The sequence below is a fragment of the Electrona antarctica genome, assembly GCF_951216825.1.
Source record: "Electrona antarctica genome assembly, chromosome: 12".
Lineage (NCBI taxonomy): Eukaryota > Metazoa > Chordata > Actinopteri > Myctophiformes > Myctophidae > Electrona > Electrona antarctica.
In genome coordinates this window covers 29,334,602-29,360,871 of record NC_136793.1, presented here as the reverse complement: position 1 = coordinate 29,360,871, position 26,270 = coordinate 29,334,602, and the positions used below count along the sequence as shown (strand labels likewise).

Genomic DNA, 26,270 nt, shown 5'->3' with positions numbered 1-26,270 from the left:
TTTGGCATGTCATTAATGGCATGTATTTCTATTTATTTTATTAGTGTGGTTGCCCTCCACTGGCTATACTTTTGGGAGACACTGTAATATTACTAAGTATAAAATAGGGCATTAATTTATTTAAAAACAAATATGGAGATATACGGTAAGCAGGGTTCTTGCACCATTTTGAAAGTCAAATTTAAGACCTTTTTAAGGACCCGCAGGAACCCTGATAAGGTTTCTGCCCAACAACAAATTATATTCTGTGTACAGTAAGTATGATCGGTGAAGAAAATTAAAGTTTACATACCAACATATAATGGCCCATTGATGTTGAGTTGCCTCATTTTGCCAGGTGACCTGCCGGTCTTTGCTCCATAGTCATCCACTGTCAGCTTGCCTGACTGTCCATCCCTGGAGAGATGAGGCACAGCAAGTACTGATTGAAACATCAGCATAACCAGGGTCAGGCTTCCTTGGGGTAGGGGGGTAAATCCATACCTGATTCTGATACCGTCATAAGTTTGCATCTTCGATGCAGATGTGTTTCTGGTCAGACAGAATTAAATACATGCATTTCCTTTTGGGAAATCTAGACTGTCTGATATGTTTGATATAATGTTTGATATGATCACAGTTTAACAATTTTAATTAAATGTATGTTAACCACCTATTTTGTGCACATTTTCCTACTTTTCATCTGCAAGGAAAACTATTGTAGGAGTGTCATTGCATAGTTGAACAAGAACATCCCTTTCAGATTTAGACATGTTAGATTTTCCAACAGATTTAGACAGCTTGTATTCCAAATATACCAGGTGCCCAACAGAGTTGGCATGTATGTCAACTTTTTTCCTGAATGGTACAATAGGGTTTCTCATGGTTGAAGGAGCCATGTGTCCATTCATAATTGAATGATTTTGACACGAACATAAAGTAGACTTTTCAAAATTCTTCCAAAGATTGACTTTAAGAACTACTCCATTCTAATGAAACACTCTTCTGACAATGGATGTGATCATGTTAATGGGAATTAAATTATGAATGTGACATGTGGCTCTACCCACTACCAACCCTGCCAGAATGACACCGTTCAGAAAGAAGTAGGCATGCATACCTCCTAGGAATGTAAGAATATAATTTTGTTGTCCTACTGGCAGCATGCACAAGAAATGTGATTGGTACAGTGGTTTGTTAGATGAGAGATTCTGTTGCAAGTGGTTGCAGGGTTCAACTCGGCTCATTGTGAGACTACCCTTTAAGCAGGTGACACAGTACAGTATTATTGCTTACCTCACAGCTTTTACTCTGTGCCACCGTCCATCACTAAAGGACCCATTGATGATGATGTTGGCTGCACCACTTCCTAGATTATAACTAGAAACATGGAGAACATGTAGGATTATTTAAAATGTGTGTATTAAGTATATTTACTATAGTGCTACATTACATAAATGATAGTTATGACAAAAAGGCTGCAAGGGAGCTGTATACTCTTATTGTCCTTGCAGAGTGGACACCTTTTTCTAGGGGAAAACGGCAGGAAAAATGCTGCTAAAATACCCTTCTAACTCTGCTATGACTGGGTGCTGAATTCTGTCTCCACTAACCTGGGCTGACCATTGTTCTGCTTCATTTTTTACCTTACTCTGTCCTGGCCCCCAAACATGCAATAGTCTTACAAATATTTTAACCTTACTCTGTCCTCCTGGCCCCCAAACATGCAACGGTCTTACAAATATTTTAACCTAAATTGTAATTCTTAGTCTGGGTGGTGGTCCCTGGTTCATAATCAGTTGAAAACCCCTGCTATATGTAATACTGCATTGCAGATCTGACATTCGCACGCCTGGTTGCTCTTGATAAGACTGTTAAAATGTGTAGCCTATGTGACTTAAATAGATAAGATGTATCTAATCTTTGTGGGCTACATCCAATCCCATCAAGCTCAAGGAGCCAGGTGCTTTACTTGGACTTATAGTGTGATGATCTATGATCAATAAATGTCATCATCTTGGATCATTCAATTATCTTTCCACAGAGCGAAGTTGAAGGAGCGTATGAGATGATTTGTGTCCCTGTATAGCCTCCATCCACAGATATATTTAACCAATATTGCATGGGCATGTCACAATAGGCAAAAATAGCCACACCTGAAGATTAGTGCCCCGTCTTGAAGCCCCATGGACAGGAAGTCCCTGTTGGGTCTCATTGGGCTGTCTCCTCGCCACAGCAACAGACCATCCTTTGCGGAGCTCTTGAAACGCATGAAAAGGCTTGTCCTGACACCAGACACCCTGAACAAACAGATGGTATGCATGTGAGAACGCACAATCACACACAATTACACAAACATGTCTTAGATGTTTTTGTTTGCAAAACTAGTCAACTACTGTTCTGTTCTACAAATGCGTGTAGCAAGGGATTCTAGCATGCATGTGTGTGTTTGTACGTGCATGCAAGTGTACGTGCCTGCATGCATGTGTGTGTATAAATTGTTGTGCTTTTAAACAGCATCATTATTATTAACTTGTGAAGTTGGAGTTGTGGAATATTTATTTTGTAAAAGTGTAAAAGAGTGTGAAATTGCCAACCTTTTCAGAATATCCCTGTTATCGTATGTTAGATAGCTTCGGCCAATGAACTGGGGTATCTCAATCGCTTCAGTCACAGCTGGCAATGAGGGGGGAAAAGGCACTTACTTAAGAGGACCACAGGGTGGCAGCACAAGCATGCTTAATCATACCAGACAAAAAAGGAGATGCAGTAACATTATCAGAAAGTTATATTGAGTACATTGTGATGTTGAGAATGTTTTGATGTTGTTTGTTTGTTGTTTTGAGGTTTGAATATTTCCTGGTTTTAATAGACCTTTTTGCAAAAAAACAATATTGAATGAAAACTTACTGTTCAAACAGTAATTTCCACATTCTGGAAGCGAAAGCATTAAAAAAGAGGAAGGCATAGAGGAGCTTAGAAGAGATTAAATTGTTCAATACATTAGATTATGTTAGAATGCAATGGAAAAACAAAGCATTTAATCCCAAATGAACATAGTTTATAAGGTGAAATGTCCTGCCTCATAGTATACGGTATAACCTTGCAATATCTTAATAACAATAGCTCTGCTATGCTCTCCATGTTGATATTCTGCTTTCACATGCATTAAATATGCATGCATATGCATTCTGATCCAGAAGTGCTCAATCCTAGTTGCCCGTCTCCTTAAAAGGACAGACTTAAAAGGTTCCAGTAGTTCTATTACACAAGAGGGAATCATCACTTTTCATGGAGCATCATATATACCATACATAGTCAATAGTTACATTGAAATCAGTTCACAAATGATGCCCACCAGTTAACAATTCAACATTGTGACTGGGAAGTAATTTAAGCTAAATTGTTTTAACACTAAAATGTAATGTTCATACTGATGCTGTCATTGCTCCTGAAACAATCCATTCTCTCTTAATTCTAGTCTATTTTACTATAACAATACAACACTGAATAAAAATACTTACTAGGATGTAAATGTGTAAAACCAAGAAAAGTCAATGTGACCAGCTAAACGTAAAAGGACGTTACAGTACGTCACTGTGAATGCAACTGACCTTTCTGGCAGTGCCTGCCGTCGTAGCCCAGGGAGCAGTCACACTCGTACCCGTCCCACTTTGGTCTGCAGGTCCCTCCGTTGGCACAGGGATTGTCTACACATGGATGATCTGCATTCGCCACGTTAACTCCACCAGCAGAACCCAATGCTATGGGGATGGTGCGGTCGTTGAGAACCAGCTGCATGGGTAAGAATGTGTGTGTACACATGAACATACACACGACACGTGCAATAAATAAAGAGCAAGAAAAAGAACGTTGATTGGAAACTGCCCTTGGCATACGCTCAAATAATATCCTACTACCGTATTGTGGCCGTAATTTAGTCGTCTTTCCTGTATAAAGGACTCAAAAGAGGTTAATGAATGTGAAGCAAAAGAATGGCAACCTATTTGTAATCAAGGATCTCTAAGAGTCTGATCACGTGGGTAATCTACTTGGGTATGTAGATTCTCTATGGGAGGACGAGGTTATTACTTCTGACCTTGGTTGCTTCTAACCTGGAGCCGCGGGTTATATATGAGAACTTCCTTCGTACTTAATCGGTACTGCATCTGCTATGAGAACTTCCTTGATACTGACTCGTACTGCATCTGCTACGAGAACTTCCTTGATACTGCCTCGTACTGCATCTGCTATGAGAACTTCCTTGATACTGACTCGTACTGCATCTGCTACGAGAACTTCCTTGATACTGCCTCGTACTGCATCTGCTACGAGAACTTCCTTGATACTGACTCGTACTGCATCTGCTATGAGAACTTCCTTGATACTGACTCGTACTGCATCTGCTATGAGAACTTCTTTGATACTGACTCGTACTGCATCTGCTACGAGAACTTTCTTGATACTTGGCTAGGCTGCATCTCTCGTTCTCCTTCCTGACGGTAGCATGTATAGACTTTTGCTTTAAATGACTGTCTTTCAATGACTGGTTGTATTACACCACTTAAAAACAACAATATCGTCAAATCAACTGTCCCAAACCAAAAGGCATATATATTACTCTGTTGTCATACCTTCTGGACTGTCCCAGTGAAGGGTCCCCGCACACCTGCAGTGCTCTTGGTTTGATCATATGCAGGTACTCCACCAACATAAAGAGGAGAGCTGCATTTGATCTGAGTGAATGCTCCCTTTAGACAGAGAAATACAGACATTAGTTGTGCCAGTGAGTATAAAACTACTGGGGAAAAAAAATCATAGGACACAGTACACTGCTATTAATTAATAATGAGGACAATGACTGAATGTGGAATACCTCAGAAATACCCTCCACTGGCTTCTGGTTGTCCACCTGTAAGATGCCACTCTTTGCTGTCCGAGACACCCTCAGCTCATGCCAGGCATTCATATTGATCTGCTCCTCACTCCTACAGGACACAACACAAGTACACTGTATAATGTGTAGAGTCCTGAGTGTTACCTGTAACTGTTACCAAAGAGACCTGTCCATTTTGGTAGATTTGTACACTCTCAAATGACTGCTGAGGATTTAACGCTGTACAGTGTACAGTCACAATGTGCATTACAAATCCACAGCTCTACAGTTTGAAAACGACGTATTAAAAGCTGATGTTCCTCCCGGGGAAGGGCTGTCCGCACCGAGACATGGCCATCACCATTGATAATGCTGTGGTGACCTCAACTCGGACTGCGAAGAATCTGGGTGTGACCCTGGACGATCAACTGACGTTCTCGGCAAACATCGCATCAGTGACAAGGTCCTGCAGATTCCTCCTCTACAACATCAGGAGGATTCGCCCCTTCCTCACGGAGAAGGCAGCCCAGGTGCTCATCCAGGCTCTCGTCATCTCCCGCCTGGACTACTGCAACTCCCTCCTTGCTGGTGCTCCGGCATCTGCCATCAGACCTCTGGAGCTTGTTCAGAAAGCTGCGGCTCGTCTGGTGTTCAACCGCCCCAAGTTCTCCCACACAACCATCCTTCTCCGTTCTCTACACTGGCTCCCCGTAGCGGCTCGCATCCAGTTCAAAACCCTGGTGTTAGCCTATAGGGCAGTGAAAGGAACAGCTCCTTCCTACCTCCGGGCTATGGTCGATGCCTACACCCCTGCCCGACCACTTCGGTCTGCCACCTCGGGGCGACTGATTGCCTCGTCACTCAAGGGTCCTTCTGGCCGATCCACACGGTCACGACTCTTTTCTGTTCTGGCCCCACAGTGGTGGAATGAACTTCCCACTGATGTTAGGACAGCAGAGTCACTGCCCATATTTCGCCGCAGGTTGAAAACCCACCTCTTCAGGAAACACTACCCTTCCTCTCTGCCTGACCTACTTGTTGTTAACTAGTTGTACGAACGCTTGTTTTCTATTGTTGTATTGTTTATTGGATCTTGTTTAGTCGATACACTTAATTGTTTTAGCTCATGCTCATTTGATTTAGCTATTTTGTCTCATCTGTTTAAGGAAATAGGTAGCTGATATATTGCACTTTTACCTTAGCGCTAGGTATACTCTTGGTTGCTTGTTTTTGCAGAAAATGCACTAAAGACTTCTGGTGATTAGTAGTTTTTGTTCCCTACCTATGTTGAATACACTTATTGTAAGTCGCTTTGGATAAAAGCGTCTGCTAAATGACTGTAATGTAATGTAATGTAAAAGGATAAAAGTCTGCCGGCACCTTATTACGGTCCCTCCAGAACCGCAGTCGAATCTGAACTCCACGTATGTGTCCACTAGGTTGATGGCCAGGAAGTCGCCACTGTCCACGTCGTCGCTGTACAGCAGCGTTCCATCGGGTGCCGATGGCCGGAATGTCAGCTCAAACTCCATGAAGGACAGATAACTCTGGCTGGTCTCGGGCCAGGGGACGGCAGCGTATGAAAACACATTGGCGTTAAAGTGGGGCAGGGACAGCTGGAAATCTGGAGAGACAAGGAGAAGGATAGTACTTATGAGGCCTAAATGGCAACACGCAACTAAATATACCCCAGTCTTTAGGGTTAGGGCTAAAAATGGAAACAACAAAAAAGAATGCTTAAAAAAAGGATATCTAAAATGTTGATGTCCTACAAGTACATAGAGATACCATTGTGTGTGTGTGTGTGTGTGTGTGTGCGTGCGTGCGTGCGTGCGTGCGTGCGTGCGTGCGTGCGTGCGTGCGTGCGTGCGTGAGAGTTGATAAATAGTAGCCCAGTAACAACAAAAGGGTCAGTGGAAAAAATAAATCTAAATAAAATCCTCAGTGTTAATTTATCCATTTGTAACTCAAAGTTACACCTTTTAATAACCTGTGATAGTTCATGAACTGAATTACCGTCATGCCCCAACACCTCCATAGGGATTTTCTTTGTTCTTATCAGCTTGTTAATTTCTTTCCAAAATGATTGTGGGTTAGAAGTTTGAATTTTTTCAAAATGCAATATCTGTCCTCTTTGATAGGACCTTTTATATTTCCTGTATGTTTTATCAAATGCATACTCTTTAAATGTTTTCAAGAGGTCCTTTTTCCCAGACTGTGTACCTTTATGAATGAATGCTCAGCCTTATGCATTGCCAGCCATAGATATTGCAGCTCTTCATTCAGTAGGGTTTCTTTCTTGTATTATTATTGTGATTACTACTATACGTGTTCTCTTTTCCCACTTGTTACAAAAATGTTCATATGTATCACTTGTTTAAGTCCTCTTGATCTATCTGACCACTCTGTAAACTCTCATTTAATAACAATAATTCTGATTGACTCATCTCTGATTTTAAGAAGGTTTGCGGTAGTTTCCTGCACACCTTCTCTTTAAAGTGAGGCAGACCCATTTGATGGACTGTAGCTTCCTCAGACTGATTAGTCACTTGCCCTGTCTGAATTTCTAGAAGTAACATAGAATGATCAGGAAGTCTACTCCGCTCCCCAATTAATTCTGCACAGTCAGCATTATCCACAGCACAGCATTATTATACATACTGTACATACTGTATGTAATAAGGAGGAATACCTGAGGAAGACAGTGGAGGGGAACATGAGGGCAGGGGGTTCACTTCACATCTGTGCAATCAATTCTCTTGTTTCCACATAAGATATAATTGTACTTGTCTCGACCAATGTTCTTCCAAACTACACTTAAGAAATAACCTTTTGATATACCACCTTCAAGTGTGTGTGTGTGTGTGTGTGTGTGTGTGTGTGTGTGTGCTGGGAGGACCGACGCACTAACACCAGCGTCCTGGAGGAGGCAAACGTTTTCACCATCACTGCCACCATTGCCCAAAACCAGCTCAGATGGACTGGCCATGTTGTCCGCATGCCTGACTCTCGCCTCCCAAAACAAGTCCTGTACTCCCAGCTTGTTAAAGGGAAACGGGCCCCGGGAGGTCAAAAGAAGAGGTATAAAGACAATATTAAAACAATCCTAAAGAAGTGCCACATTGACCTCAAAGCTTGGGAAGACAAGGCAACAGACAGGACGACCTGGAGAAACCTTGTCCGTGAGGGTGCTGCAAAATATGATAATGACCTCCGCCATGCTGCACAGGACAAGCGCAGACTCAGAAAGGAGAGAGCATCCAGTAAACCGGTCCAACCCAAACCCACCACTACATTCCCCTGTCCACACTGCACCAGAATAATCGGGTCCAGGATCGGCCTCCATCGCCATCTGACGACCCACAAGGACCAAGAAGGAGGACAGTCATACTCGGATACGAGTGACCGCCGATGATGATGATGGATGGTGTGTGTGTGTGTGTGTGTGTGTGTGTGTGTGTGTGTGTGTGTGTGTGTGTGTGTGTGTGCGTGCGTGCGCGCGCGCGCGTGCGTGCGTGCGTGCGTGCGTGCGTGCGTGCGTGCGTGCGTGCGTGCGTGCGTGCGTGCGTGTTCAGATTCAGATTCCTTTATTTGCCATTGTGTAAAACACATAGGAATTTCCTTTGGCATTTGAGTGTGGCCATTCAATTTTCCTTTTTTCACATAATAACAAATAAATACGAACAACAAAAATTCAACACTGTGCAAGAAGTATAAATATAAAGTGCAGAGTTATAGATCATAGTGAAAACATTGTCCGGTGTCATAGTGCCGGTGACACTCCCTAGGGGGCGGGGGTGGGAGGGAAGCCAGAGTCATTTACTGTAGCAGCCTGGCGGCTGAGGGGGAAAAGCTCAGTCTGTGGCGGGCTTTTGTAGCCTTTGGCAGCTGCAACCTTCTCCCAGAGGGGAGCAGGGTGAGGAGGCCGTGGCCAGGGTGAGGAGGCCGTGGCCAGGGTGAGGAGGCCGTGGCCAGGGTGAGGAGGCCGTGGCCAGGGTGAGGAGGCCGTGACCAGGGTGAGGAGGCCGTGGCCAGGGTGAGGAGGCCGTGGCCAGGGTGAGGAGGCCGTGGCCAGGGTGAGGAGGCCGTGGCCAGGGTGAGGAGGCCGTGGCCAGGGTGGGAGGCCATGAGGCCAGGGTGAGGAGGCCGTGACCAGGGTGAGGAGGCCGTGGCCAGGGTGAGGAGGCCGTGGCCAGGGTGAGGAGGCCGTGGCCAGGGTGGGAGGCCATGAGGCCAGGGTGAGGAGGCCGTGGCCAGGGTGAGGAGGCCGTGGCCAGGGTGAGGAGGCCGTGGCCAGGGTGAGGAGGCCGTGGCCAGGGTGAGGAGGCCGTGGCCAGGGTGGGAGGCCATGAGCGTGGCCATGATCTTTCTCGCTCTCCTCAGTGCCAGTGTTGTTTTTGGCAGCACATTTCTATTTTAGTTTTAGTCCTAGTCTCTTGAATAGTTTTCACTTAGTTTTAGTCACATTTTAGTCACCTGGAATGTGTTAGTGTTGGTTTAGTCGGCTAGATTACGTAGTCGGCTAGATTACGTACATGCTCGCGTGTGCGTGCATGTACGTGTGTGTCTGCGCGCGTGTGTGTATTGACTCACTCTCTTCACACAGTGTCCCTCTGAAGCCCAGTGGACACAGACATATGTAGCCATCAGCACGGTTAGCGAAGCACATTCCTCCATTGGAACAGGTGACCAGATCACAAACACTGTCGCTGCACTCACCTGGCAGAAGACAACAAGGGTGCACAAACACATTAGGGTACTGCACACAGGCTGCAAATATCAATTATCTTCTTCGAAATTATTCTATCAAATACTTTTCCGATTAATCAAAAAAAAGATTATCAATTACTTTTGAATATATTAAATAAAATAAATAATATATCAACGAATCAACATTAACATTTTCAAAAGTAATAAAATAATTGAGGCCAGTTTAATTCCCAATTTTCTTTGAAAAATCTGACCCGTCTGAAGTGAGTGGTGCTGTACTGTACTGTACTGTACTGTACTGTACTGTACTGTACTGTACTGTACTGTACTGTACTGTACTGTACTGTACTGTACTGTACTGTACTGGCTCTCCTCCCTGGCATGTGTGTGTGTGTGTGTGTGTGTGTGTGTGTGTGTGTGTGTGTGTGTGTGTGTGTGTGTGTGTGTGTGTGTGTGTGTGTGTGTGTGTGTGTGTGTGTGTGTGTGTGTTAGGCTGCACAGACTTGGTGGTGTGTTAGGTAAAGTTAAAGTTCAAAGTAAAACTCCACTGATCAAATACAAGTGGCAGTTGCACAGTATAACCCAGTGGTTCTTAAACATTTTCAGGTCAAAGATTTGTTAAATGTCAACATTTTTCGAAAATAGTTATAATCTACAGTATGAGCTCAATCTGAACGTGTTGCAAGATCACTATTCGTTGTGAGTCTGTGAGGCTATTTTACAATAGCCCGGAAAATAAATAGGGATTAAGTATTTTAAAGCTTTGATAACACTTTGAGAATCAGTGCACGATTATGAAATTATGACCGATATCCGATCTCCGATTATTTGCAGGGTCATATCTGCCGATACCGATTCTGACCGATTCCGATATTATACAGAGGACCACAATGGAAACAAGCCTAGTCCCTAGGGGCTTGGCCCAAAGCCTATTAATAAAGTATGAAATCAATCAATAAATAGCCTATACTCTTTTCCAAGTGTCTGTTTTCACATATTTCACGCATTTTTAATTTAAATTTTTTTTTGCTGGCCTGGGCCGTGGCTCAGCGGTCCAGGCACCTTGGCTGGTAATCCAGTCTGGCAGTGTGCCGCGGGCTCGACTCCCGATCCCAACGGCATTTACTGCATGTCTTCCCCCCATCTCTCTCCCCATTTCCTGTCAGCCTACTGTCTGTCCCTCCATAAAAAATATAAAATAAAGGCGAAAGCCACAAAAAACATAAAAAAAAAAAAAAAACATTTTTGCTGGTGAAAACCGATTAAATAATCTGTATTATTTTGAGACCGTTCCGATACCGATATGGCATTATGCTACCGATTAATTGTGCATCACTAAGTATAACCAATCGTATATTATACAGATACTGTACGTTAAGACAAAGAACTGTACTGTAGTAAAGCTGAGTTAAATGTGTTGATATTGTTTAATTTTCTTTTTCAATTAAAATAACTTTAATGTATTGCAGAGACTAAAAATATCATGAAATGAAAACCTGAGAGGGTTATTTATAGTTTTTATTATCAAACTCAAGGCATTTTAGAATAGCTACAGTGGCTATTGAGTAAACCAGGTACTGAAAACTCATTCAGTGGAATCCAAATTAATCAAAGGAATGACGCTTCATCTCAAACTGCATGAGAGATTACTCAGTGTATGAATAGATTTTTACTTGATTTTTGAAGTATACTATGGTAAGAAATCCAGAGATTGACCCGTATTGGTCAACATCTAGAGAAATCTGTGAAACCTGCTCTTTGTCAAAGAAAACAACTAATTGAAAAAATAGAATGACAAAATAATTTGAAACGTCAAAAATCAAGCACAAGGACACGTTATAGAAAGGTCTTATCCAAACCAAGTTAAAAACCAAAGTATCTAGTTTGTAAGAACAAAAGCATACAGAATACACTCGTACTATCTCCAACAGCCAAGTCTTTTCTGAAACACAGCTCAGGGGACCTACTGTACAGTAAATTAGATTCCCCTGGCTACACAGCTGTTCAGCATGTTGTAATGTATAAAGAGGGGCCCACTGCATGGAGTGCCAATCACCATTATGGGGAGTTAAGAAATAGTGTTATAGGTCAGTGACTGAAACAAAAGAAAACCAACACCCATAACAATAACTCAAAATGCGTACTTCTGCAAACAGGGCCCTAGGGGCCAAATGCTGCTGCCTGTGGCTGTCACACATGTGCACACATACGACCACACACACAGACGCACAAACTCACCAACATCAGCGCCACTTAAGGCTCTGCCCAGAGGCCATGGTCTGATGTCTGCTGCCTTGTTGTTGATGATCAGACCCTGGACACACCCAACAAAGCCCCTGTTGGTCCCTGTTGCCCTGACCAGCCAATAGGCGCTGGGTGAACCACCCAGGTACAGCGGCGAGCGGAAGGTGATCTTAGTGTACTGACCCTGGAAGACAAGAATGAAAAGAATGTAACTGCCAGGCAAGATGTAGTAAAATAAGATGGGGCTTAGTCTTTTACTAAATCTTTCAGAGGTATTAAACTAGTATAATTGAAAGGGTCAAGCCATGGTGTTCGCCTGGGGTTGGCCAGCACACGAGCACTCCAACTGGCTCCAAACTTGGTTCAAAATATGAACTCAGTGGTCTGGTTATTGGGTTGGCTTCTTTTCCCACCTTACAACATAGTTCTTACACGCTGTACAGTTGAACTTTTTTTAATTTTGTTTGCCCCAAATTTTGGCCAGTAGGTGTCGCACATGCACACAGTAGACAAATACAAGTGCAACTTCCGCTTCCCAGGCCCCTCTCGTTCACTTCTCCAACCCCTCCCATTCATTCGATTCCAGTCTGCTCTATCACTGCATCAACACATTTGTATGATGACTTAAAATTACAGCTACTACTGTAGGTAGCCATAGCCTACTGTTTAACAAAAGCATAGAAAATTCAGAATAGAAACCAGGCTTTCTGCAAGTACTGCAGAAAGCATGGTGATGCAAGGTTATGTCCAAGTATGGTAGAGCTCTTAACGGTGATGAAGATACAACAATTTCACTCAAGCTCTATCTTCAAATGGCTTCAAATGTGCGTACTGCTTGTGCTTTTGCTAGTTGGCGTCATCCACTACAATTATTTGTCATCATCAATACTTTGTCATTATTAAAAGTGTCCAACCCTCAAAGAAATCCTGGGGGCAAAACGTATACATTCAACAGATGAAATCTGACTACGGTATAATTTGCAGTTGAACCTTGTCTGTGCTTGATTGATTGATTGAATGAATACTTTATTAGACAGAAATGTGAAAACAGCAACAGAGTACACTCAGACTGTAACTCTGAGAGTGTACAAAACAAATATAACCAAATGAACCCCTTTTGGTGACAGTTCTCACCTGTGAGCGTCCAGATATGGGGTTGTCATTGTCCATGCGGAGCCAGCCACTCATCCCATCTCTAAAGGCAGTAACGGTGTGCCACTGGCCCAGGACAACACGACTCTCACCAACAATCTGAGCTGCACCAGTACCACAGTTAAACCTGTAGGAGGGCAAAACAAACAGATTGCTAAAGCGTTTAACCACATGCCCAGCATCTGTATTTTGGGCATGTTATAATGGGTGAACACCCAGTGAAAATACATGAAAATTCAGCAAAAATAGCCAGGTTGTGAGCTTGTAGATCGGCTAATTTGGGTGAAAAGATTTGATGTAGAGGGGAAAAAAATAAGAGGGCCAAGTAAAGACCCCTGGAGGACCTCAGTCAACTAAGTTTAAATTATAGGGTGTAACTGTAAATAGTTAAAAAGAGTAAAATTCTCTTTGACCGTTGGCTGATATTCACAAGGTTTCTGGTAAATGCCGTGCACTGCAAAGTCCCAGAGCATTTCTAAAACATGTTAGGTGTAGGATTTCACCAAATGTATTGCAGCAAAATGAAAAGATTTAATCACCGCTGGTGTTTTGTTTACCTGTGGGACATGCTTTCTGTCTGCAAAATTCAGTCCAATTATTCCTGAACCTCTCCATTTCAGTCTTGAAAGCAAGACCCCGTATGATTTTAGACCTTAGTCTATACAGAAACTGCATAGCAGAAAGCCTCTGTTTGACAACTAAACACATTTTTGCCTTTGCTATAACCAAATCTATTATTATTATTATTATTATTATTATTATTATTATTATTATTATTATTATTATTATTATTATTATTATTATTATTTCCTCCAAACTTGGCATGCTACTCCTAGAGTAGTTTGACAACATTTGGTGGACATGATCGGTCCTGTAGTTCTGCGATTGATATTCACTAATGTCTTGCTAGTTGCTATAAATGTCTTCCAGAATGTGTGGGCAGAGCCTATTTCACAAAACTGCCATAACTCATCATCGCACTATCAACCCAAAATCTGAATCACTCAAAGGTCACACAACTACATTTGTCCCAACAATTGAGTTCTGTTCTACATCTACAGTAGGGGCCAACACAATTTTGAAAAGTCAATCATATTCTAAACGATCCCCCTGAGTCCTATGGTGATGATGCTGACTCCAATGCATATACTGCGTTGGGGGCAACCACAATTCACTTTCTCCAGAAACAAACTGTCTAGTTATCTATCTAAATTGCAATGTGACTTTCATGCAATACCTCTACCGCCAGTGGTGGTCCAACTCCTACCCAACCACAGGATCTACATTTCTCAATATAACAGCAAGTAGACCAACTAATAGACCAACTAATAATAAATAATACAGTACAACCATGACATTAACATAATCCAATTCTGATTGGTCAAATGTACTATTTTATTCACACAGCAAAACAAGTTTTGGAAATGCAGCTTTAAAACTGTGAATGAATACCTCAAAAATATTGATCGGATGGAATTAACAAACTAGTGCAGTACTCACCTGTAGTGCACTTTCCCTCTCACCAAGGCCAATGAAGTGAAGTCTCCACGGCCGTGTTCATTCTCCCCACAGTACAGCAGCAAGCCATCCTCTGACTCTGCCTGTGCCAGAGAGATAGATCTTTTCAAAGACCTTTTCACCCACTGTACTGACTACGCTTGCATCAGAGAGAGAGATCTTTTCAAAGACCTTTTCACCCACTGTACTAACCCACAGTGGACACTGACTACGCTTGCATCAGAGAGAGACTGTTTCAAAGACCCCACTACTATATTACATCATTCATACATCATTCATACTTCTTGAATAGCTGATCTACAAGCACACATTGTGTCACAAATTCACAATACAACACGTTGTGAGCTTGTAGATCAGCTATAACAGCTGATCTACAAGCTATAATCACTGAGAACATATGAAGCATCATTTATTTATTATTTATTATCATTAATAGAGAGATAATTAGTGTACCTTGAACTCCATAGTGATCTGAAAGGTCTGGTAGGAGCTCTTCAGGGGTTCAAAGGTCATGTGGGAGTAGCCATAGAACCGAGGAAAGTTCACAGACACCACTGGAGAACACAGGGGTAAAAAAATAATACAACTGAGATTTAATTTCTACACTAAAATGAACACAGAACTGTATAGTATAGTATCAGTCAGAGAGAGGAAGGGCACAACACATGGTATTGAGTTTCACTGCAGTGTCCTTTGCAAAGCACACAAAGTACATACAAGCAATTGAACAGTATATACTGTAGGTCAAAATCAGAGTTTTCCCAAACAATTCCTCTCAATGTGAAAGGTGTAAAATACTGTTGTAGGAGGAGGGATGCCTCTATCTGTAAACACGTTGATCAACATCACCATTTTCGATGCTCTGCCGGACACAAGAGGGTAATGTGACAGAATCCTCTTTTAAAAGATCACTACCTTTTACTGCCAGTAATGACAAATGTGGCATTCCGCAGGTGTGAATGTGTGTGTGAGCATGCTTGTGTATACGCACATGTGGGGATGCCTGCGGTGCAGGTGTTTCAGGTCACATTGGCTGCATAACTCCCCACAGCCTGCTTGTGTATCTATAGCCTGACTTATATGCCGCAATACACCGAAAATAGCAGATTTACAAGCTCGCAAGCACAACGTGTTCTGACCTTGTAGATCGCCTGTTTTCAGGGGGTGACACCACCGTGCAAGTATAAATCAAGCTTACCGCTCTGCACGTGCCCCTCTCACCACAAACCTTCTCTCACCTTCACTGCAAGTGTCCCCTCTGCGCCCCAGGCTGCAGTGACAGCGTGAGCCTCCACTGTCATAGTCACTGAGGCAGTAGCTGTCAGGAGGGCACACCGTGTCATCACAGGTCAGCTCGTACACGCGGGGCACGTCACCCTTCCAGCGGCTCATGGTGGGTACGGGAGTGGTGGGGGGCAACGTAATTCTAGAGGCGCAAGAGGAGAATAGAAAACAAAGCAATAAGCTCTTTCAGCCGTCTGTTGAGCATATCATTATTGTCAAAAATGATCAATACATCATGTTGTGAACTTGTAGTTTGGTTATTTTTGAAAACCTTTTGAATGGGGCTTAAAGCCGCACACGGTAACCTTCATGACCTACCAGGGATTTGAACCCAGGTCCTCTGTGCAAGAGCTGAATTATGTACCACTGAGCCAATAGAACACACCCTGCTTGTTCAGGCAGCCGCAGTACCACTTGTCAACCAGTAGTGGTCTTACCAGACATCTAGATCTAGATTTCTCAATAGAAGAGCAGGGAGACCAAATACAGAGTGTAGAGTGTACCGAAAAAGGTTACATAGAGTAGCTTTGAGTGGTTACATAAAAAAATGTAATCTTTCTTCATTTGTTTACTTATATCGTTAAGTAAAATGTTCTCAAAGAGAAACTTTAATCAAATCATGAAACCGATTATTTGCACGTGTTCACAAAATCTGTCAAAACATCTGTAATCTATGGTCTCTAGGATTAGGATAATCAAAAATCATGTTTGGCATCGCCGCATCGGACGGGCTCTAATACATCTCATCTCCTCCTATGATTGGATCATCTAAGAATGGCACTCTATAATCCTCTGAGTTCTTTAGCTCACCAGCAGGGGGACAGAGCAGTCGCTCCATATCCTCTTGGAATTCAGTTTGAGAGTCTTTGTTGGTAGTTTGAGTGTATTGAGGCAGGAGGCCAATATGACTGCATAAATATGAATATGTGTGTACTGTACAGGTTCCTTATTGAAGAGCAATCAGTTGTAGAATGGACACACATAAGCCCTGTGCACAGTGCAACTAAAGTATCTCCTCAAGAAAGAAGACATCAATGGACAGTGGGGCATGATCAGAGGGAAGATCATAGTTTTTAGTAGAAATAGTGTGAAGATATCAAAAAGTAATTGACACCAAATGTCCATTTACCCCTCTTGGAGTGGGAAAGGGTGAATAAGCAGGAATTCAAGGATTTGCAATTTATGTTTTACCCAATTATTCTCTGCAAGCATTAGGTGTAGGCTATGTATAATCACGTTTGTCTTAATTTCTGTCCTTTATTGATAATTGTAGTATAGAGAGACTGGAGACATGGAGAGTTGAAGAGTGACATGCAGCAAAGTCTTAATTTTCAACCCAACCTAGCACCAACCTAAGAAAACCTGTCATCTGAGTTGTAGCTTACCTTGTGGTAGTGGTGGTGATGGTGGTGATAGTGGTGATGGGGGTGGTGGTGGTTGTGGTAGTGGTTGTGGTATTGCTGTTGGTGGATGTGGTGGTGGGTGGAGAAGTGGTGGATATGGCAGTTGTTGTGGTGCTTTGCTCTGAGGTGGTTGAGAAGACCAGATCCCGGAAATCTGGGAGGGTGGAGGAGGATGTGGAGGAAGCTGGGGTGAGTGTGGCGTTAGGAGGCGCCATAGTGTTCATGCGGTAAACGATGTTCCGATCAGAAGGCGTTCCGGAGCGGGAGCGGAGTTGGGATTTCTGATTGTCTTCATTTATGCCCGGGAGGGGCTTCAGCTAAGGACAAGCAGGGAGGAGATAGGAGAAGAGAACAAGACAAAATGAATAGTGTGGGAATTAAAGATGGCAAGACATACTGTAGGAGAGATTATGTGGTTAATACAAAGTACACTTGGGGCCCACATGATAATGTGGGTAATTCACCTCTTCAATGAAGATATCATAGTCAGAGTCGTCCATATCAAAGCCGTCCTCATCTTTGATGTTGGAGTCTGTGATGTAACTCTGCCCATAATCTCCACTACCAACATCTGTACCTGTTAAGAATGACAAGTATGAACATAGGAAAAGGAGACATTTATATGACCTTTGCTCATTCTTTTAGATTATTGGGAAGATGATATTTGGCTCATGATTTCCCAAACATGGCAGTGAATAAGCTGAAATGATCTTTTCATAAATGAAGGCAAATATGATTCCAACAAGTGAAATGGAGATGCATATGGGTTAGTTGGGGAAATATCTTTATAGTGAATACTATATTATCATTTAAAAGCTGAGTTCCATTACAATGAATGACGGTTTTGGTAGCAGGGACAGCCATCATAGTAGTAATGTTTTCTCTGTGTCTGTATGTTCTGTTGTGTTGCAGCTGAACCAGGAGTACAGCCATGCGTCTACAATTGCTTGACAAGGGCATGTTAAGGGTTTAAAAGCCCCATTTTCACCTAGCAGCTCTCCTTTCCTCCAGGGCCGGTTCTGGGGGGGGCAAAATGTGCATCCTGCCCACCCAATCAAAAATTATGGGAATATTTATTTTTAGCCAATATCAAAGACACCACAAAATATCTGTACCATTTATAATTTCATTTTTTTTCTTTTAAGATTTTTGTTTTGCTTATCAAGTGAAGATGGACAGGAAAGAGGGAGAGAGAGAAGGGGAGAGACATGCAGCAAAGGTCGTCATGAACGGGATTCAAACACGTGACATGCTGTCAGGCCAAAGCCTATTATGTGGCATGCGTCTGGCGCACTTGGCCAGCGGGCACCTTCTGATTGGGTGGGCAGCATTTTTAGAGATATTTAGGCCCACCTGAACACTGTTTGACATCAGTGCTGTTTACTGACAGGGTGCTGATGGAAATTAGGTTACTGTTGGTCAAAGAAGGAGAAGACAGAGAGATGGATAGATAAACTGATATGATGATAGCATAGTTTTCTATGCATTTTCTGGGATTTACAGGGATTTGACCCCCGAATTGTATTCTGCCTGCCCACCCTAGCGGGGCAGGCTAGAACCGGCCCTGCTTCCCTCTCCCAGCCAGACTCTCTTTCTTTTGTTTACGTGATAGTAAGAAAATGTTTGCTTTATGCAACTTTGTTTCTTCAGTTATGTTGCTCCGTTGAGCCAGGGTCAAAATAACCTAGATACAGGATAGAATCGGGATAGGGACATTTCTATGATGGCTGTACTGCGAATGACCATGGGTATGTAAGCATACTGGTACAGTATGACAAGGATAGTGAGCAGTAATGGCACAGTCAATGATTCTACCTCTTAGCCTGTACCCAGGCTGCTGTACGATGTAGTGGAAGGTGTCTCCTATACCTGTGCCATAGGCTGGTCACAAAGATATAGTCAATGCACATGGTTGGTCATGAAATACTTTTAATGGTTGACCAGCCACAGTACTAACTAATACATTAAATGATAGATGCAGTATTAAATAACAGACCTTCCTGTTTATTGAACATACATACGGACACAGTACGGTAGCTTATTCATCAGAATAAGCCTTGTACTATTTATGTTCAAAACTGCAAAACAAATAAGTGGACATTCAACATGATTATCATTCATCCCAACCTTGTCAAATCCTAGTCTTAACAGCAATTAGTATATTAAGATCCTCTCCCTTTCAGAACACACTTTGGCACAAGACATGAGCTCTCAGCTGAAAACCGAGTCAATACAAGGAGCTTTGCTTTGATAGTTCGAATTGATGCAAAGGTTTGACCTGCTGTCTAATAACATTAAGTGTATAGCGCCGGTATGGTGCTAGTGGTAGTATGGGACTAATCTGCTGTTGTGTAACAGACTGTAGTGCCCCCGCCCACCCTCAGCCATTTCCCATTGATAGCAAGTTTACTAGAGAGAGGAACCAGCCAAGCTCAACTGGTGGTGATGGTATGGGGGTCTGTCTGTCAGTGATTATGTATTGGGTGTATGGAGTAGGGACAAAGGGTCTGCTGTCCGTCCTCTTCTTAATCCTGTCTGATGAGGCTCGGACGTAACCGGCTTTTGCCCCCTGCTGAGAAACCACGCTTCTCTAGCTCTCTTCCTCTTGCTCAGTCACTCATTCTTTATTTTGTTTCCCATTCTTTTCTTTCTTTATAGCACCGTGAGATTCCCGCCATCACTGTACCGCTCTACGCCTCTCTCCCTCTTTTTCCATTTCTTTCCATTTAGCTTCTTCTAGTGGGCCAGACAAGTAGAGTTTAAGATGCTTAAGTCAATCACGGCAGTTGAACTGTGGGGCGTGAGAGGCACAGAACAGTTCCTCCACCCACCCACATGCTCTCCAGGCACAGACCAGTTCCTCCACCCACCCACATGCTCTCCACTGTGGGGCGTGAGAGGCACAGAACAGTTCCTCCATCCACCCACAAGCTCTCCAGGCACAGACCAGTTCCTCCACCCACCCACATGCTCTCCAGTTCAGGACAATACATAGTGACTGGGATTAGAAAGGATGTGTGTACAAACACATAGGGAAGTATGTCTGTGGCTGACTCTGTGTGTGTGTGTGTGTGTGTGTGTGTGTGTGTGTGTGTGTGTGTGTGTGTGTGTGTGTGTGTGTGTGTGTGTGTGCGTGTGTGCGTGCGTGTGTGCGTGCGTGCGTGCGTGCGTGCGTGCGTGCGTGTCGCAAACATCAGGCCTATCATTTCAATATCAATCAGAACCCAATGTTCCCTCCCTCCACCATGACATCCCATTACATTAAAGGTAATCAAGTAAATGACTCTGCTGCTCTACTATATCTACCACCATGTGTTTAAGGCTCCAGTCAGAAACCCCACTGACACACAAACTAACACTGACCTATATTTAGGAAAATGTTGTCACATTCACGTAGACCTCTCATGTGAAAACCTTGTGCTTCTGAGTTTTCCTTTCTTTTCACATTTGAATGATTTGGATGTTCTTCATTAAATTTGATTACTTTCTACTCCTACCATGGCGAAACAATGGTATTGTCGTTATGAACCTCGCCAGTATACTGGTGAGTAAATTGAAAACAGCTGTCTAGGGAACATTGTGAAGCATACAGAGCGAAAGCAGCTCTTCAGTCACTAAAGAACATTGTACAAGTACAATACACTACTGCAGTTTGGTTTCCAATGAAAGATTTTACAGCAGGTGTGTGTATTGATCTATTAAGATGAAGAAAGACAAAAACAAATGTCTTAACTTATTTCCAACAGTCGAGAACGAGAGTCCTTGAGAAAGGCCTTTACTACTGAACAACCAATGCTTTTAAATTTTAGCCTTTTGTCAAGGTACAAAATCTATTGTTATTTATTGCTTAATATTCACAAGCTTTGAATCCTCTGTACTGTCTGTGGTGCTGATCCCTGCCTGTTCTGTGGGTTCATTTCCAACCACTGTCCAATAATAGTGCTGAATTTAAAGTGCACTTTGATTAGATTGGATGGATGGATATGAGATGGGGGAATATACAGTAGTTGGACGTATTGGTGGAGGAGGCGGCTAGCTACAGAACACTATAGCATCAAGGCTCTAATGCTTTGGCCCTACTTTGTCTACAAGCTCACAATGCATGATTCTACACTACGTCCGTCTCTAGACAAAGACCCGCCCTTGGTAACATCCCGTCTGCCTCTGATCTTCATCTGGTCTCAGAGACCAGATACATTTTGCACAAAGTTTCTTAATTTGTCACTGCTGTTTGATCTGCAGCACTGATTCATGTAATCTATTTGTATGTGTTATGATGAGTCTTGATGACAAAGTCAACAGTATGGATATCCATAGGCAAGCACGCTAGCAGATGTTTGGTCAAAATAAACTTGAAACATTATTGTACTGTAAAAAGTAGGGATGTCCCTACTTCCGATCCGCTTCCGATCCGACCCCGATACCTCAATTTCTGTGTTAGCTGATACCGATACTGAATACCGATACCAGTGTCGTGATCTCATGTTGTGTTTATAGCTACAGTATCTATAGCTATATATCTCTTGTTGTGTTTATAGCAGACTCCTCACTCAAATGTGCACTTGCAGTTTGGGCAACTCCAAAGCAAACCCCACATGTCCCAACATTTTATTTACCTGCCATAGTATCAACCCCTTACCCCTGTGTCGGATCTGTGGTTAGACTGGCATATTCGCTGATACCGATATGACCCGATATGACAAATAAGGACCGATCCGATACTTTTCCCGATACCGATACAGTATCGGGACATCTCTAGTAAAAAGGTTTATTTTTTCTTCATCGTTATCCTTTTTTAGTATAATAGTATTAGTTTACTATAATTAGATTAATACACGATAATCAACACAAACACTAAATTTAGAACACACCCAAATCAAATCATATTACAGCAAAATGAATCATGTGTTTGACGTGTTCAATCAATTATTCAAACAAAGCAAACCGCATAAACAACATTAGTTTTCCTCTTCTACAAACATAAAGGTTACAAGGCTGCATTCTGGAGGGTCATATGTCGCGCGTGCTGTAGTGGCAGAAAATACTACACTGCCTGGAGCAAGGCTTCCACCTGTTGATTGTCTGTCAAGATGACCTATTCTTACCCAAGACCCATGTTTGACCATATCCACTGACCACACCTCAAATGTATTTGTGTTCCTTCACTGTGTATAAGAGAGACTCATGTCTACAGCGAGGGAGGCTTGCATCCGTGCACCTCCCTGGGCTGGTACAGACCACTCCTTGTAATAAACGTGACATTGTTTCAGTCCACTCTCTACCTCGATTATTTCTTAAAGTCTCTGTTAGGAGTATTAATAATCCCACAACAATTATGGCGCAGTGAGCAGCGTGTTTCTACTGTCCGTCAGCATTCTCTTTTTCAGATGAGAGCGTTGTGCATATGGATCTGAGATGCTGGTCCGACAGGGACAACACCTAAACGAACTTTGGGGTAAGAGTGTTTTGACTCAATGTACAACATTTTGTATTTTGAGGCTGTGTTGTTAGAGATGCAGCCGTACAAAGTACTAGTTCATCGTATTTAAAGGAGCTGGTGACAGTCCCTCCTCATCGTATTTATCGTATTTAAAGGAGCTGGTGACGGTCCCTCCTCATCGTATTCATCGTATTTAAAGGAGCTGGTGACAGTCCCTCCTCATCGTATTTCATCGTTGCCGAGTGGTAACAGTCTTTCATAGACATTTATATAGAGAAACTATAGCCTATATCAGTAGGATAGGGAATAGCATAGGAAATCATACAGACAGCGTCCACCGTTATTTTCTTTCTTTTCTCTCCTGTTGGGACCAAACAGCCCACAGGGAAGATTAAAAGAGAATGGTGAAACAGCAACTTGTATAACGCGTAAGACTCGAGCAGCAGGTATGAATGTGGAATGTGGAATGTGGAATGTTGAGTATGGAATGGAAGTGTGTCGTACGTGTGGATGAACGGAAAATACTATTTTTGTAAAAAGTCAAATGGTGATTTCCTAGTATAAATGTGGCGTTGTGAACAAGTAAGTATGAAGAATGTAGTCCTGGTATTTTAGTTAAGTGTCACCACCCATGGTTAGTAGGACAGCAGTTAGCAGTTGTCAGCGGCAGACTCAAAATAGCAGGTCTACCGGGACGCACATCCCAGTAAGTGCTGTCTTGTTGGCAGTATAGCAGGCTAGATAGTAGTAATGGTTAATAGTAGGGTTGTTTTAAGGTCCGAGTATTCAAAGTAATTAACAAACAGTAACGTGGTTAGCTGATCATCATGGTCATATATATATTATCTTATTACGTCTTATTATAAAATAATGACAATATAACAATTTCCCAGAGTCACGGCAAGTTGAGTGTAATTGGGCTTTGTCACTCTCTATATTTGGACTAAATAGATAGGCAAAATTATACTCAAAGCATGAAATGTATAGGTAGTAAGTAACTCCTTACAATAGGCAATATTTGTAACTGTCATCACATTTTTTCCCAGTCAAGACAGGAACCCCTGTTTTTGTTTTTCCTAGGAACCTTTCGTTTTTGTCGCTATACAGAATATATCGGTATGGCATTTTTTGTGGAAAGATTAGAGAGGTCCTCAGGGAACTTAAGATCAGATTCAAGTAAGGGACATTTTTCAGGACAGGCAGTTCAGAAAGTAGCCCCGTTCTTCTCCCCTACCATTGACAGCAGCTGCTCTGAGTGGACACACTTGGGACGGGTCGAGCTGGGAAGTCTGGTGAGTGTAAATAAGTCTATTATTACAGTAATATGAGTGGTGGAGAAAGGTTCTGAAATGTGTTACTTATACATACACGATATAGGAATACTCTGTAGCAAGTAAATGTCCAGAATTCAAATGTAGGCTTAATAGTAAATTAGTGTTAGCTGTGGCTGTATTTAAGAACTCTGTCAATTTAGCAGAATGTCTCATTTTGAATTATAAATAACTGTAAAATAAGCAGATCTACGAGCTCACAATGTGTTGTTCTTGTAAATTAGTTATTTGCAACATGGAAAAAATGTATATAGGGCTGGAGTGATTAATGTATGATTTGTAATAACCATAATCTACACAGTAACCAGTAATTACAGTATTCAACTACATGCGTATGAGTATTACGGTCCCATATACGGACAGGTCATCCATTAGGGAAGACATGGTTTGAAGTTGTGTTGAGTTGATCATATGGACAAGCGCAATTCCCTCATGAGAAAACTTGAAGTGAGACACAGAACTCATACGTTAGTGTGAGTGACGTGCAATTAGATATGTAAAGGGTATTATTGGCCAAGTTGGTTCACCAGACATATAAATGAGTAGTACTGTGTTTTGCGTAACCTGGGTACTGCTGGACCATTGAGTGCACCACTTATCACATCGCACGATTGCTAAAAGAGAGGTCAATAAGTCACATGTACAGTCAGTAGACTGCTTCCGCACTTTGATGTTTGAACGATATATGCATGTGTTGGTTTGGGGCCCAACACACGGGAAAGGACTGTTTTCCGAAAAGTGACATTTTGTGAACATGGACGTGAGTGACAGGAGGCACTCGGACAGAGGGACAATGGAGGATTTTGTGAAAAAGGAAACATTCCAGGCTTGATGAACTAATGCTTGTTCTTTTTCCTTTCATGTGATTGAACATTGGGCATCTCTTGAGGCGGTGTGCGATTGTGGTTTGGTGGTTTACGTTGGTGGTCTCGCGGTGACTGGGTGAGTAAAGTGGCGTATGAGCCTAAGTGCTATTTCTTGTCAGCATTATGGATAAGCTCCCCTGGGCCACAGTCTCTTGGCGTCATTCATGGTGTTGATTTCGTCACCTCCGTTGGTGCATGGTGACGGCGTTGACATTGTTGGTGCCTAAAAGAAGCAGTTTTACGACGGGGGTAACAAGACACTGTCCTTTAAGCGGGGGGAATCGTCAAGCTTGATGAGATACTTTTTTGGCTTGTCAATATGATCATACAACTTTCCTGTAGTCAATAGTCTATCAGACAACTGAATTAAGGGAGTTTTAGGACTCACAAATCTTGTAGTAAATTGGTCTTGATTCAAACGTAATATTAATGAACAAATAGGTCAAATCAGGCAACCCCACAGCCAAATAGGGGATGATTCCCTATGTAATGTTTAATGCAGAGTGGTCAATGGCCACTCAGATACATCATGCAAATAGGGATACAAAATTGGCATGAGCACACAAGGTTCGACTTTATACATTGACTAATTATGTAGATTTAAAATGCGTAAATACTACTGTAGCACCCTTAAACAAAATAGGTAATTTACAACATAGATATGGAACAGTAAAGTAAGAAATAAGTTGTTGTCACCAACAGTGGATGGCATGACGTCATGTCTCCCTCCCATGCGTGCCCAGGAGCACTGAAGAATATATATAACACAGGCAGATAGATACCGTATACTACTGAGTATCTCATATTGTAAGTAAGACTCACATATCAAGGGGTACCTAAATCATTGGGCTTGACTAGTTCACCAGCCCCCCCAACGCCTAAGGCAAGATAGCATAGGCATTTTCAGTTAATGTGTGGGACACGCAAAATGTAAACTTGTCCGCAGAAATAGCCTGATCACAGCTCATAGTGTTCAGTTTTCAGTTCAGTTTAGTTTCTCTAATTTAAGGAGAGTTTCACAGCATGACATGTCACTTACGCCAACCAGGTGTCCATTTGCACCCCTCATTTCAGAGTAGCAGTGTGATTGACAGGCATCAGTGTTTGGGGGGGGGGGGGGGGGGGGGCAAGAGAAGGTCCCCTAATAGTTGGATAATTCACACACATGGCAAATGCCCTGTTGGCTCATTTTTGTAGTCAACATTTACCTAATACCTCTCCTACCTCACTTTATTCAGCTAGAGATCGTGGTCAGGCATTTCACTTAACTATATTCTTGATTCCAAGCAGTGATGTAAATAGATTATCAATGTAATGAGTCCTGGGATGCAGGAATGATTTTGTAAATAAGTCAGGGGGATCTATCAGTCCCATGTCAACAACGTTAGGAGTTATATTTTTACAAAGTGACAGGGACCTGTCCATGCAATTATGTGCCGGAGGAGGACTTTAGAAGGAAGGATTTTT

The 26,270-nt window shown here is 42.5% G+C and overlaps 1 protein-coding gene across 3 annotated transcripts in view; it reads right to left on the bottom strand.

Annotated features, from left to right (window-relative positions):
• The window catches only part of egflam (EGF-like, fibronectin type III and laminin G domains), a 61,757-nt gene that overhangs the window by 1,167 nt on the left and 34,320 nt on the right, over positions 1–26,270 (bottom strand). For all 3 annotated transcript variants that reach the window (XM_079515308.1, XM_079515307.1, XM_079515309.1), the window contains 17 exons: positions 17,631–17,743; positions 17,149–17,483; positions 15,718–15,905; positions 14,933–15,033; positions 14,462–14,562; positions 12,944–13,088; positions 11,804–11,993; positions 9,449–9,574; positions 6,236–6,479; positions 4,856–4,967; positions 4,614–4,730; positions 3,594–3,774; positions 2,890–2,913; positions 2,577–2,655; positions 2,136–2,279; positions 1,276–1,359; positions 293–396 (listed from right to left, as the gene is read on the bottom strand). In XM_079515308.1, coding sequence (XP_079371434.1) covers positions 293–396; positions 1,276–1,359; positions 2,136–2,279; positions 2,577–2,655; positions 2,890–2,913; positions 3,594–3,774; positions 4,614–4,730; positions 4,856–4,967; positions 6,236–6,479; positions 9,449–9,574; positions 11,804–11,993; positions 12,944–13,088; positions 14,462–14,562; positions 14,933–15,033; positions 15,718–15,905; positions 17,149–17,483; positions 17,631–17,743 — 2,388 coding nt within the window. The remainder of the gene's footprint in view (positions 1–292; positions 397–1,275; positions 1,360–2,135; positions 2,280–2,576; positions 2,656–2,889; positions 2,914–3,593; positions 3,775–4,613; positions 4,731–4,855; positions 4,968–6,235; positions 6,480–9,448; positions 9,575–11,803; positions 11,994–12,943; positions 13,089–14,461; positions 14,563–14,932; positions 15,034–15,717; positions 15,906–17,148; positions 17,484–17,630; positions 17,744–26,270) is intronic.